This window comes from Lentinula edodes (genome assembly GCF_021015755.1).
Source record: "Lentinula edodes strain Le(Bin) 0899 ss11 chromosome Unknown C8R40scaffold_2, whole genome shotgun sequence".
In the NCBI taxonomy this organism is placed as follows: Eukaryota; Fungi; Basidiomycota; class Agaricomycetes; order Agaricales; family Omphalotaceae; genus Lentinula; species Lentinula edodes.
The window spans coordinates 627260-641924 of NW_025764308.1; the positions used below are offsets into that span (position 1 = coordinate 627260).

Consider the following 14665-nt stretch of genomic DNA (forward strand, 5'->3'; position numbering starts at 1 on the left):
GTATACCGCCTTTCTTGATTGGCAGGAATTGCTGTACTAGCTGTGTCTAAAGCGAGTCTCTCATTCTTGCAAGACGAGGCTTGATCTGGATTCACAAATGGCGTCCACCTCCATGTTTCTTCCAAATCATGCGCGACGTTCGGTTATTCCCACTTCATATACATATTTGACCGAGAACGTTCTGCAGTGTGCACATACAGAACGCCTGTCCCGCAAAATGTCAATGCCCTACTCAGCCCGTCTGCTCCAGTGTCTATCAGAATCTTTCTTTTTCTATGGTTGTATCCAGGTGGCATCTATAGCCTCAATGAACCAGCATTCTTCCTAGGGTTTCCACAGGGTTTCCGACTATGCCATATACATATCACTGCGCTGAATTTTCCAATACAGTTCTCACCAATTCCGAGGAACAGCTGGAGCATCTGCATCAAGGTCACAAGGTCTTCACTTCAAGACGAGAAAGCAAAAGAAGTGAAGATGAGAATAAAGAGAAAACATGCTGGTTGAACCTGTATATCACACCCGCAGAAGAGGTTACTACCACTATATATACCTATTATATTTTTAGTCTGTACAATATGGGTTCCCAAACATAAGACACTCAATATGCCAAGCCAGCACCAGCTGCTTTTCGAGGATCATTAGCCGCCTCAATTGTACCATTTGGTTGACGGATAACAACTAAAAATGAAGAAATACAGAATGAACCATTGAGTGATCAAAGTGCGGGCAATGCTCTAACCAAACACATACCATGCGCCGTGGACCTCTCCGTACTTATGTACGAAATATTATACCCAATCTTTCTAAAATACGCCATAGTGGCATCATCATACCCAGCGATCCCAACTGTCTCCGAATCATACTCGAAATACGTATTACCGTCAAGTTGATCATGCCAACGAGGGTGGTGGACGCAGGAGGAAGAGTTGAGGCCTTGATCGATGTGATGGTGGAGGTGTTGGAGAGTTGCAGTAATGACTACGCGCTATAAATGAATTTGAAAACGGACGTTGAAATAAGTAGCGTACTTCTGCTTCCACCTGCACTCCCGGTCGCGATAATTATATCCCCAGTCTCCAAGTCCTCTGCAATCGTGGAAGAGATGGAAGACTGTGGACGTTTTCTGCCAGCCTAAACTTCGAAGATGAGGGGGAAATGAGTATTCAGATGCAAAATGACACGCACGATATAATTAGCGGGTGAAGCGCTGAATCCGAAGTCATCAAGTAATCCGGGGGAGGAAAAATCACCCATCTCATCGTTGAGAATGACTCCATCGGCGGTCATTAATTGCGAGCCCCAGTAGTTGTTGCTGACCAGTAAATGATGTATAAATAAGCGTGTCTCTATCACAGAAGGAGCTCACATTGTAGTGGTCAACGAAACTGCCATTCCATTTTTATCAATCACTGCCATATGCGAAGTACCATTATCAATGACAACCTGATAATTTTCTGGGTTATAGTATGTCACAGGAAACGTCTTGTTATCGACAATCTTGTTCCGGGTTTGATTCACGACAGACTCGGTGAGGAAATACGCTTCGAGTTGAGAGACGTTTGAGGTAAAAGCGGGGTCACCGTATTCCGTTCTCTGCCCATATGCAAATCGAGTGGCTTCGATGAGTCGATGCGTATTGAGATGTATAGAGGGACCGCTATGAATGTGAGTTAGAATGACGAAGAAAAACTCTGAAAATCGCGATACGGACCTGTGCGAAATATTGCCACCTAACCCCTCAAATATCTTTAGCGCACTAAGCACTACAGCGCCACTGGACGGAGCTACAGTAGAAAAAATTCTGGTATTACGGTACGTGATATTTTGAGGTTGTCGGACGACTGCAGTATAGCTAGCCAAATCATCGAGAGTCATGATTCCGTTGTTCTGACGTAGAGTCGAAATAGTGTTAAGAGCAATGTCGCCCGTGTAGAACGCATCAACGCCGTATTTAGCAATTTTTTCCAAGGTTTCGGCAAACCTCTATACCATGCGTTCGTCGTTGGTATAAGAAACGAAACGAAGGCGCGATTTTGCTCATACCTTGCGATAGCAGATATCTCCTTGGACAAGAACAGTACCGTTGGGAGCGTATGTCTCGGCCCAAACAGCATTTTGCATGATGAAATCCTGTCCGTGCATGGCAGCAGCGAGGTCAACATCCACTTCGAATCCGTTGCGCGCCAAGTGCACAGCAGGCATAACGAGATCTTGCCAAGGCATGGATCCATGCCTAGTCGATGAGAGGGTATCAATATCGGTAGGTCCTTCGACCAAGTCGCTCACCGTTGATGAAGCATTTCCCAGCCGCGCAAATCTCCAGGAACGCCGACCGATAGACCGCCAACGACGGAAACCTTTGCATCAGTGGAGTTGACAAACATGTACTTATGAGCATCAGCAGGACTAGTTTCTCTAAAGTCAATCATCTCGTAGTCGTGACTGCCATCATCCTTGTTGAATCTAACCAACATGAATCCGCCTCCACCGATGCCCTGTAAGGATAGCAGAATCAATGAAAAAATTATGGGACATCGACGCGCACAAAGGAACATACCGAGTGGTAAGCAGATATAACTCCAACACAAAGGCCTGATGCAATGATCTGGCAAGAACAAATATCAGTCAAGCAGAGATGGACCTGGAAAACTTGCGAACTTGCCGCGTCAGCTGCATTACCTCCTTGCTGGAGGACATCAAGTCCAATCTTCGTACACGGAGCTACGCGGCATGATAGCTCATGAGCACGGTGCGTTATAACCATACAGACTCAACGAACCAGCTTCGGTTGCAACACCTCCGTGAGGCGCTGCCTCCTGCAAGAAGACCTGGTCGCTAGTGTGAATTGCCGCAGCCCGACTAACAGGCAAGATAGTACCAGCAGCGAGGAGGAGGAAAGACACAATGAGCCTGAGCTGGCCAGCAAACATCTTTCATGTAAAAGATGCGTAGTGCAGAGTGTATTCCCAATGTTGTCTTCTTTATATAGATCTTAGGCGTAAGCTGACGCCTTCACCTGCATCGAATGAGCATTGATGGCTAGCGCGAAATGATAATGGACGCCTTGAGGCTAGTTATTTCGTTCACAAACCCTCAATCGGTTGCATTACTTCATAGAGACAACGCGAACGAATGTCTTCCTGTGTTCGAGAAATAGATTTTGAGAGCCTCCGTGTTCTTGGAAATACTAAAATATTTGATCAAAGGAGATCAAAGGTTTAGTTAATACCATAATTCCTCTGTTGCTGTAGGTCGATGCCAAAGGGGAAGAGCCGAAGTCCGGGTGGCTTCCATGATAAACGGGAAAGTCCAATCCTTGAAAAGCTCCGGAATCATGTAAAGCCAAGGCGCAATATTCTTGAGGATTTGTGAGCTTTTGCGCCATTGAGAATCATCGGGTAAAAGCAGAGAACAGAAGGAAAGGCCAAGAGATCGGGTAACTGTCGGGTGTTCGGATTTATGATTAGCTAATCAAAAAATTCTCCCATCTACATATGATCTTGGACTTTGACTTACACATCTGCAGGCCACGAGCACCAGACGACTCGGAGTGAACACCTCCATTGACTAGCAGAACTATACCAACATCCCGCAAACGTTTGGGATTTCTCTCCCGAGATCATTGTGTGATGACTTCCTAGACGCGCGTTTGCACGTTACAGCACATTACTCAAGAATAGGGAACGCGCAGCGGTAGAGCTCGCTCCAAAGCGCTCCAATTGTATAACGCGATTCGCATCACATGCCACGGATACTTTTCGCCATGTATTGTCGTCTGTATTTTGCCAAACTTACTGGCCCGTCTACAGTTCTCATTTGCATCTACACCTATTCTCGATCGACATTATCTTTCCGTCTCTTTCCGTGGTGACAAGCAATTTAGCTGAATTGATCAGTCTTACTTCGCTTTATGTTTCCTACTATTCCCCCTGCATCTTCATAATTGGAGTAATCATGCTCGAAATTTCGCAGCGAATTGCTAATATCATCGTTCCGTGGTATATGGACCTTGTTATCGCTGTCTCATTCGAGCTTATCGTCCCAGTTGTTGTTATATTCTGAGAATCAACTGAACCTTAAGGGCCACGGGCCACATCCAAAGCAAAAATGGAGCGTGAAGTCAGGTCAGTCAGGTCAGTAAGTTTGACTTAGAACTGTATCAATCAGAACAGCAACTCACAAAGTCCTTGGCTTTATCCAATTTCCGCGAACTCTGGATTTACTTCCATCACCCAAACTTCATGTTTTTGTTTTCCACTAGTGTCGTCATGAAAATTTGTGCGGAACCGGAGGGGTGGGACTCGCAATGTTTCAATGACCGGTCTATGTGTAATTATAAGTAGCGATGACCGTCGATGGTACAATACTACGTGATTCTACAAAAAATATTTGAATTCAAACTTTCTCTGAACAACGTTAAGGACCTGGCAATGTGGAGTGGCTATTTCACCAGAGCATCCATGACCTACAATTGCTAACAGAAACAAATTCAGGAACTGAACAGGTTGGTACTCACAGCAACGTAGAAAATTCTGAAACAAGCCAAAGAGTGAAGTGATTGTTAGCAAGAAAGAGAAGGCAAGGACAAAACTCGGTCTTCGTACTTCGAGAGGCTGGTGGTCCGGTGGTCAAAGCTGTTCACTGCGCCTACGCATGCTTCCAGAATATAAATGAGCCTCCTGAGGCATATGTGAATGTCGAATCAAAGAATTCGGACAATCCCCCCTATATGTAGTACATCCGATCATACCCCAACCCAAGATAGACTAGGGCTTCCTTGTATGAAGGACAAGTCCATGTTTTACATCGGACACAATAACCTACATATAATCATCATCCCATCCTACAACCTCCCCTTCCACTTCACCTCCACCCCCCTCAGGCATGTATACACCACCCCTGCAAACACAAACGCCAACTCAAACCCAATATCACCCGTTTTCTCCGCAATCGGCCCTGTGAACCAAATCTGCGCCATAGAGGGAACGACGAGACCAAAACAGATAATTCCAGCTGCGATTGCGCTGATACCGGATGGAAGTAACGAAGGAGCATTCCAGTGCGTTGGGGGGTAGAACCTGGCCCAATCAGTGAGGGGTTCATTTTGGTTGTCGGTGTTGGTATGTGAGGGGTTTTGGGAGGAGTAACGTCTCCGAAAGACAAAGTGTTCGACGAGGAGAATGGCAATGAAGGCCGAGCACCAGTAACCAATTAGTCCGAGAAAATCCTCGAGCGTGTCATAGAATGTATGTGAGCCGACGATTGCTAATGGGAGGACACTTGTCATAGCAGGAGATTAGCGGTTTTTCGTCGATTTCAGGTAGCTCTGCTTCATATGGTTTGGTAGGAGCACTCACATAGCAGTAATAACCACTGAAAACACATATCTCGGCACCACGATCAACACCGGCATCGCTAACTGGATGTTAAATCCTATCGAATAAAACGTAGCCGCGATATTCCCTGCCACGCTTAAACTCAATAGCACCGTCAGGAAATCACCAAAGCGTCCGGCGGGGGAAAGGATAGATTGGAGAAGTCCGCCAACCGATGAGGAGGAATAAGATTGGGCCCAGGTGGCTGGAACGGAGGATGGGGGCAAAGTAGGAGAGAGCGCGACAGCAGAGAACGCTGCACCTAAGCATTGAACGGATACAACCGGGATAAAGAGACCCAGGTATGTGTATAGGAGGATTTTAGTACTGTACATTCCAGGATCCATCGTCACTGGAGCTCATTTTGATTTCTAATACCATATAACGCACCTCGACACACTCGGCTTGAAATAAATGGTGAAATCCGACGCCAGAGGTGAATATGTTATTACGAACCCCGCTATGGTCGACGCGAAGGATAGTATTGTCGGTGCGGTCGCTGTGCTGGCTGGGGCAGAGGCGGGGATGTCGTTGAGGTATTTTCCGCCGAGACCGAGGGCAACGAGGTAAACGACAAGGACGGGGAACCAGGCGATGCGTTCATACCTGGAGACAAGGATATAAGTGGTAAAGACACGATGAGGAAAAGAGAAAGAAAAGTTAGATGCTTCTTACCAAGTGAGTATCGAGTACCCGCAGAACGATAACTGTAAGGAGCTATGTTAGCTCCTTAGGATCCGGTTCGTACTTTGAGCTTTGACTCACAGCTAGGGAAATAATCACGACGATTACGATACCTGCACTACGCACATAAGCCATCCGTCATACAAGTGCGAATTGCGATAAATGACTTACTTCCAAGTAAGATTCCCGTCAGCCACACTGGCAAGTGTTTGTCCACCTAGAATAGCATTTAAGATACAAAAACCAGTCATCACGATGAGGTTGAGGATGCAGACGAGGATGACACCGTAATATCTGTATCGGAGTATTAGGACTACTCTGTGGTTAATCAGGTACTATATAAAGCGTCCACTCATCCCAAACGATTGATGATCCCGTACGATCTATACATACCTAGAGAAAATGGACGACTCACCCAAAAGAGAACCTCGCCTGCACCATCTGTCTCATTCCCAATTTCGGACCCCATGTTGCAAAATATGCCGGAGGCGCACAACACAGTGCATTGAAAAACAAGATCACCAGACATGATTCCCTGATCCCCAACCCATACGCCACAGGACCGAGAGTCCCAGCAGAGAAGGATAGTATGTTAAAATTCATCGTGAACCATATGAAGAAGAGTTTGTAGTAGGAAGTATCGGTTCTTTGGGAAGATGGGACGGGGGATATGCCTATCCAAGATATTGATTAATATTTGGCCAATAAAGAAGAGCTTGCCAGACGAACCTCTACTTTCGACACCCCAGCTCAGTAGACGCTTCGTGAAAGAGTTGGACGAATACGTCGAGGGAAGTGCCGATATTTCCTCCCAGGGGGTGACACCCGTCAAAATCCGAAAGATATCAATGTCCGTTGGTGTCTGTTTGTTCACCATCTAAGCGCTGGAGTTGCCGCACCTACCGCTGAATTAGAAATTATCATCGATTTACAGAGGTTCATCGAGTGCTTATCTCGTTCTTATACCATTGTCAATGCTCTCGGTTTCCATGCGCTAGAAGGCCGAGATGCTTCTTTATGTGGCGGATTCCTAAAGATGCAACAATGGATTTTCGGGATGCAGATGGCATACCAATATCTGATGATCTCCAACTACAGATAGATGAATTATCAAGGAAGCGAGGGCTTTCTAATGCTGACACTACAGAGCATATAACTAAACGTAGATAAATTTTAAAATACAACGATTCTGAGGGTTGCATTGAACGCATTGAAACTTTGAACTTTGAAGGCTCAAGGTACGCACGGCATCAATCGGCAGGTGCGGCAACTCCAGCGCTTAGATGGTGAACAAACAGACACCAACGGACATTGATATCTTTCGGATTTTGACGGGTGTCACCCCCTGTTTCCTCCCCTCTTTGGCCAAGATCTATACTTCCCCGTTTCTCAACGTCGCTCTTATGTTCCTCTATCTTCTGACCGGACATTGTTCCTCGCAGAATTTTGAGTGAATGGAAGGGAACAAAAGAGAATTCGGAGGAATCGGAGGAAGGGACTGTCAGAATCTAAAAGCAGAAGCCGAGAGAGAAAACCCCGATGAGGCTTTCAAAGGATCTGGCCCGATAATGAAATTTTCTCGAGTCATAATGTAGAACATGATGTAGTCTATGAAGATGTTGAGTCGTTGAGTCGTTGAGTCGCCCCAAGCCTCCAATAAATTCAGTCGAACCATTTGGCCCTCAAGCGAGCTCGGCGAAAGTACTGTACCAAAGTATAATTTAGCGCCGATTTCTCGCCATCTTTAATTGACGCGATTTTTGACCTACTCAATGCCCAACCACCCCATACAAATCTTGAAAACGTAGTTTGGATATGCACTGTTATGTTTCCTATACAACTTTTGTGATGCCATGTACTTATTGAAAGTGCATATTGTAAGAAATTGTACCTAAACTCACTATTCTGTCCATAAATATCCTTGTACACTCTCATGAAATGAAGGCAAGTCAGCCTGAGGCAATCCAGTACCTCGATATGAGGCCCTTTCCCATTCCTACAGTAATCCTTGAGTGAATCAGGTGGTACCCAGTGTACACATGTTGGACTATACTGAGCTATACTGTATATACCTACATGAACTTACTTCTTGTTTCGAAGCCCAGTGGCCTCATTGTGAGGATTGAAAGCACATCTGCAAAACCTGTTTTTTCGGCTATTTCTCTGAGAGCAGCTGAGAGCGCTTCCCAGCAGCCAAAGCACCTAGAGCAAGCTGAAATTTTTGCTCTCGGTGCTTTGGGTGCTGGAGAGTGCTCTCCAGCTAGTACCCTTGCTGTAAGACCTGGGTCAAAATAGGTCTTAGGGTAGGTTTTGGTATATGGAGGTTTTGTTGGCGCAAGATTAAGCTCAGTTGATATAAAAGCAACTGTATTGTTTCTACCTGTTGGCATAAGATTAAGCTAACATGTATATCAGTAAGTGTATATCCTAACGTACTAACGAGCTCACCTCAGTTGATATAAAAGCAACTGAGGGAGCTCGTGTACTCCACCTGCGTGATCTACTTATAACTGTACAGTATCTAGTAATCTTAAGCCGTATTAGAAACTACATTACTGGAATGGGATTTCGTCCGCAATGGGATGGTCAAAGCTGTACGTACGGAGTTCGCCTCAACAGGTTTATGTTGTAGCGTGCTAGGAGCAGGCTGGAGCTTGAAGGGAGCTACGAGAACCGCGACCGAGGACGGGAATGACCTAATAGTGGTTGGAACGACGAGATGATGACCCTTGAGGGGGTTCCTACGAGGTCCAGGGAGGTCCCTAAGGCGTAGGGAGGTTAGGGAAGAGTGCAGGACTGTACGATATTGTGTAGTAGGAGTTGTACTCACTAGAACGTCAATATAGGATCGAGTAGGTCGTAGATGTAAATGGGTCTCGAGGGTGTAAGCTCCCGAGAAGGGATATGCCAGGGAGGGTAGGTCCCTGGGGGATGGGCTTGAGGATGGACGTCCTTGAGTGTGGGAGGTGGTAACGGAGAAGCGGTACATAGTTCGACGTGAGGGGTAGCTTCGACGTTACCTAGATCGAGGTCCCGAAGCTTACGAAGTAGCTAGGGAGCTCTGGCAGGTTTGGGGTAGGGTAGCTCACCAAAGCGTGTAGGCGTTGGGGAGCTTTAGTAATGTTCGAGGGAGCTTGGGGACTCACTCGGAAGGCTTAGACTTGAAGTAAAAGTGTATATTTGATCGTATAGACGATCAGAGAGACAATAGACGAGAGTAAAGAGAAACAGAGGTAGAGAAACAGAGAGTAAAGAGAAATCCGTATGGTTAGCAGGTACAAAGGGACAGGGACTGGACCTATGCAAAAGGGTGTGTGTTCAAAATATACCAAGCTGGGGCTTCAGGACATTGCGGCGTTACTTAAATAGGTACGGGAAGTGAACAAGAGAACATCTGGAGACATGAGGCAGCTAATCGGAGGGAGGAAGGTAATCGAGATTAATACTTAAAGGGGTTGTCGGCTAGGAGGGTTTTCGTATGCGTGTCGGGGTGAAGGACGTTTGGGTAGTTGCGTCAGGAATACTTGGGGAGGTGTCTGATGGTACTTGGGGAGGTGCAGAGGAAATACAGGAGGTGGGTAGGACGTATGGCAACGTGTGGCGGGTACTGGGATTGGTCTGGTTGTAGCCAGGGCATGACAGATTTCACTTTTCCCAAAGTAATCAATTCATATACAAGAATCCCGAGCCATCTAAAATGGAGTGAGTAGTATTCTAGAGATGCAACTATGGTTTTGAATACAGGAACAGGAAATGTCCAAGTCACAACTCGAAGAGCTGCTTTATTGTCACTTGTACTGCATACCCTATGACCAAAGGAAAGGCACTGCCCGAGCAGCTTTGCTGGACTGTTCTTTGACTTTCCGAGCTACATAATCCACTAGAGATCCAAGGATTCACTCAAGTCAGTCTTCGTCAACAAAGTCGTATCCTTCATCGATGGAAAACCACTGGGAGTGTTATTCCACCAAAGGCAGCAATTGAATTGAGAGGAAGGCCGAGACATTTATCTGTGGAGGAAGCTTTTGTGCGTACATTGGCTGCATGTTATCAATCCTGGCTCTAACCAGTGTCTCCCGTAGTTCATTCAAGGATGTATTGGTCAGGAATGTCATGCATACCTGGATGAGATGAAGGACTTGCTCGAAGCATTGACTGGGACCAATGTCTCTCTTGTCACCATCTGGAGAACTCTTCAACGCAGTGGATATAGGATGAAAAAGGCTTGTCTCTACCTTGACTGCATATCCTTGTACTTATCTTTGTCCTTCTTTGTTGTAGCTAACACGAAAAGCCATCGAGAGGAGTGCAATCAAGCGGGCCAAATACATTGCACTTATTGGACTACGTTACACTTCAGAGCAGATAGTTTTTGTAGATGAGAGTTCTGCTGATAGAAGAACCACTTATCGAGGCTATGCATGGGCAATAGGTGGACAGTGTGCTACTTGCAGTGCATTTTTTGTGTGCGGTCGGCGGTGAGTCTTTCCTGTATTTGAAGTATGTCTCTTGCTAACGTGAATAGCTCTAGATACTCCATCTTACCAGCTCTATGTAGTACTGGAATTCTCACTGTTGATATTGTTGAAGGCTCATACAACAACTTGCGATTCCGAAAATTTATTGACGGACTCCTCAGCCAAATGAATCCATGGCCTCAATCAAACTCAGTGATTGTGATGGATAATTGTCGTATCCACAAAAATGAAGAGGTTCTTGATATGATAAAAGCTCGGTCAGTCTATTGATTCATTTGACACCCGTACCGAATCTCATTCACATTCAGTGGGATGCGCTATGTGTTCTTGCCACCCTATTCTCCAGATTACAACCCTATTGAACTTGCTTTTTCTGCCATTAAGGCTTACATTCGACGCCATGGAGGTATTGCATGTGCGGCTATGTCGGAAAAAGATGATCTCGATGTTTACTTACTACTCAATGAAGCTGTTTGGTCTGTAACTGAAGCAGATACACAAGGATGGTTTGCACATTGTGGCTACTAGTTGTAATAGTCCTAATGTATCAATATTATCAGTAATAATGCCGAGGCATTTTTTCCATCTCCCGGAGACGTTGCTTTTCCTTTTTCCTAATGACCTTACATTCTCTCGCTGCACACTTGACAACCTTCTTTGCTGTGCCTCTTGCCATACCTCCACATATTTCCAGAAGCTCATTCAGGGTAAGTCCATCAAGGTCAGAGATACGCATATACTTTTCTCGAAGGAAATCAGGTGAAAATGATGCAAAGTCATGGTTATCGAGACCATGAGGGCTATTGTCCAGATCAGCTAGCCATTGCTCTAACCGGGGAAAGAGAGTTACATCCTCCGTCGACTCTATGGGATCGGAGCTTGGCATCTCGTCACGCCCTAAATGACTACGGTGTTTGAATGGCGATGCTGGGGGCTGCATAAATCCAGGTGCACCATATGCTGCATATCCATAGTGCATCAGTGAGTGGTAGGGATACCCAGGTGGTATGGAAGCTGTAGTTGGAGCTGGAGCTGCGGGTTTCCTTTTGCTGGCAAAATCAAGTTTCAACTTTGGTGGGGGGGTGGTTGTCGATGTCCATCCAGCAACCTAAGGTATTCAATTATATCAGATGTATGCAGAGTCAATCAGAAGCGAACAACGTCACATTCATCAGAGCCCATGTCGCGATGTCAGCAGACTTTAGCTGTGGGTGAGATGTGATACTTTTGAGGCAAATGCGGTTGTGATCTGGACAATGATTATCTTCGCTAATCTTGGCTATCCATTGCACCTGGCTCAAGACCTTTGTCTTCATCCCTTCTTCTTCCTCCTCTTCAGAACTATCGGAACGTTTGCGCTGTGAATGCCGAAGATTGAAAATCACCATCCATGCTCAATGATAGCTCTGTACACACCTTTTTCAATGTCTTTACTTTGCCTTTTCCATCCTTATCCTTTCCAGGCTTCTCTGACTGTTCACCTGTACGCTTCAGCACCACAATGAATTTCTTCTTAGTCTTGACTCTGCTTTTTGCATAGGCCTTCTGAGCAACCTTGGCATCTTTGATAAGTTCTCGAAGTTGAGCTTCATTCCGAACATGATTGAACAAGCAGTCACTTTGGGGTGTAGTACTGAAACGATAGGCAACCCGGACCTGTCTGGGGGCAATGCCCAGTGTGTTGGCAACGGCATACTCGAAATCAGCCCATGAAATGGGCGTGGTGAACTCTTCATTTGCATCATCAACTGGAACCGAGAATATGAATGCTATAGAATCCGCCAAATAGTTGAGTACTAATGCATGTGAAACAGGCAAAGCACTCACTTTGTTTCTCAACGACTTCAGTCTTGTCCTTTCTGCTAATCCTAATCTTCAGAGGGGATGCTGTGATCGTTGTCCTTCCAGAGAGTAGTTCATTGTCGTCACTTTCTTGTTCTTCTATTTCCTCCTCTCCTTCATCTTCTGTCTCACTATCTTCATCCTCTATTCCTGCAGTATCGAGCAGATATTTTCTTCTCCCTAGCTGAACCTGGGTGGGTTCAAATCCACGAGTCGCAGAGGACAATTCGGAATCGGAATCATTGCTGACTGAAATTACTCGCGTGTTTTCATTGTCACTTGGCGTGTCCCGTGTACGATCATTCATGAAATCCAGAGACTTTTTACTGAAACCCATGAGGCGGTAAGCAGCTTGGAACTCAGCTCTTGTTGGTTTTGGTACTTTGGGTGGTGGTGTAGTTTCAAGACTGGGCTGTTGTCTTGTTGGTGTTGGTATGATTTCGGGACTTGGCTGAGGACGAACATGAGCTTTCGTAGGTGTATGCTGTGCTGTCTGGCTCAATGCAGCTGTAGAATGCTCAATCTCACTTCGACTTGAGTCAAAATTTAAATCTCTGACTTACCTGATTTCTTTTTACCCTTTCGTTTGTCTTTTTGAGCAGGTTTTCATGTAGTGTTGCGCACATTGACCATTTGTTTGGAAAAGATCGGAATGAAGAGAGCCGGAATAAGTTTTCCGGTTCAATGCTCTCTGTCTCCTAACACTCCCCTGCTAATTTTCACTCTCTTCAAATTGCTGAAAAAACCTCAAAAAAGCTTGAATTACTGCTGAGCATCTGCATTTACATGAGCAGAATACAAGACAGGTTACAATAAGTCAATAAGTATTATATTTACTGAGATATGGATGAAATCTGTTCAGAGGTCAGACATGCACAAAAACATCGTGAGAGCAAAAATTCGAGTTTTGCCAACTTTTTTGAAAACAGGAATAAGGTATATCTCAGTTAGCTGTAAAGTAACTGAATTGGCATGTGTACCTGTATATCTACTATAAGTTAGTTCAGTGGTGTAAGATTCTACTGCAGGCTCACCTCAGTTAGCTGTAAAGTAACTGAGGGACCTGCATACACTTTGTCATGACCTATGCTACCTACTGTACAGTATAAGATAATAATGCCGTCTCTTGGGATGTTCAGGCTTACATGTAATGGTACGTATGGAGTATGTCCATCAGCAAGTTCCGATCCGTGTAATCAGTATAATTCTATACACTTTATACCAATTTATACACTTTTGGGCTGGTATAATTTAAAATGAGGACACATACGGAGAATGTAAGATTATGCTAAAATATACAATATTTATACTAAGGTGTAAATCGGAAATCTAGTGCTTTATGACAAGTTTTACCATTTTATACCTGCTCTATGCGCAGCATTATGATGAATTATACTGACCATTACATCTGCTTATACTGTCTTCATTGTCATCATTATTGCTCAGCACACAATAGAAAAAATGGTCATAAAATCAAATCATTATTGAGCAATACAATGACATCGGCATTAACTAGACTACATTCTACATGAACTACAGGTACACATGTCAATCCCTCACCAAATGAACTCTGCAAAGAATATCTGAACAAGAGTTAATGAAAGGAAAAGCAAGAAGGAAGGAAATTGTCTTACCCTAATAAATAATGCCAACCTGAACACCTATAAGAAAGAACAGAATGACAATTGAGTAATGAAAAGCAAAGAATAATGTATCCATAACATACCTCATGTTCATGTTCCTACTGCCAGCAAATTTCTAATGCGAAACCAGGAATTTCTCGGGGTGAATTGGGAAAAAGGTATGTTAAATGTAAGAGTGAAAAGTGGTCATACCTCATATGTAAGTCACATGAAGCTGTACAGTTTCCCAAGCCACTTCACGTGCCTTTTACTGTAGGGCTGGCTTTCTTGACTTCTGATTTTTAGTTTCTTCAGCTGTTGTTGGAGTGGGTGACTCCGAATTGGAATCATATGCATGGACATCAACATTATGAGCTCAAGTACTCATTGATCTCTGCAAGATAAAAAGAGAAAGGTAAAGCAACCATTATGGGCATCCTGGGACATGGTGTATAGCTAATGCATAATAGAGTATAATGAAGGTATAATCCAGTTGTATAATCTGTGTATAATTGTTGCATAACAGAGGTATAAGAATTTAATGCCAAGATATAAATTTGTGAAAATTTGATCCGTATATGTGATGTATAATTCCCGCTACCTTTAGGTAGTGGGTTTTGCTGCATTTGCACATCAGGAACTGCATTTTTTGGACTGTTTT

General features: G+C 44.7%; 3 protein-coding genes across 3 annotated transcripts; all 3 read right to left on the reverse strand.

The window, feature by feature from the left end:
• Positions 1–601: 601 nt before the first annotated feature.
• C8R40DRAFT_1157915 (gamma-glutamyltranspeptidase) lies at positions 602–2767 on the reverse strand (the record flags this gene model as incomplete). Its single annotated transcript, XM_046229680.1, has 10 exons — positions 602–681; positions 754–981; positions 1032–1134; positions 1189–1315; positions 1370–1660; positions 1715–1986; positions 2047–2236; positions 2290–2498; positions 2561–2608; positions 2666–2767. The coding sequence occupies 10 exons, from the start codon at positions 2765–2767 to the stop codon at positions 602–604; spliced, it is 1650 nt and encodes a 549-aa protein (XP_046091422.1).
• A 2079-nt stretch (positions 2768–4846) lies between these two features.
• C8R40DRAFT_1032868 (NCS cytosine-purine permease) lies at positions 4847–6939 on the reverse strand (the record flags this gene model as incomplete). The annotated part of the gene is made up of 8 exons (XM_046223291.1): positions 4847–5282; positions 5361–5705; positions 5769–5984; positions 6054–6085; positions 6144–6180; positions 6234–6356; positions 6478–6736; positions 6792–6939. 8 exons carry the CDS (start codon positions 6937–6939, stop codon positions 4847–4849), a joined length of 1596 nt encoding a protein of 531 aa, XP_046091423.1.
• A 4157-nt stretch (positions 6940–11096) lies between these two features.
• Positions 11097–13015, reverse strand: C8R40DRAFT_1165285 (uncharacterized protein; the record flags this gene model as incomplete). The annotated part of the gene is made up of 6 exons (XM_046230667.1): positions 11097–11648; positions 11707–11898; positions 11957–12309; positions 12368–12889; positions 12946–12961; positions 13007–13015. The coding sequence occupies 6 exons, from the start codon at positions 13013–13015 to the stop codon at positions 11097–11099; spliced, it is 1644 nt and encodes a 547-aa protein (XP_046091424.1).
• Between the last annotated feature and the right edge of the window lie 1650 nt (positions 13016–14665).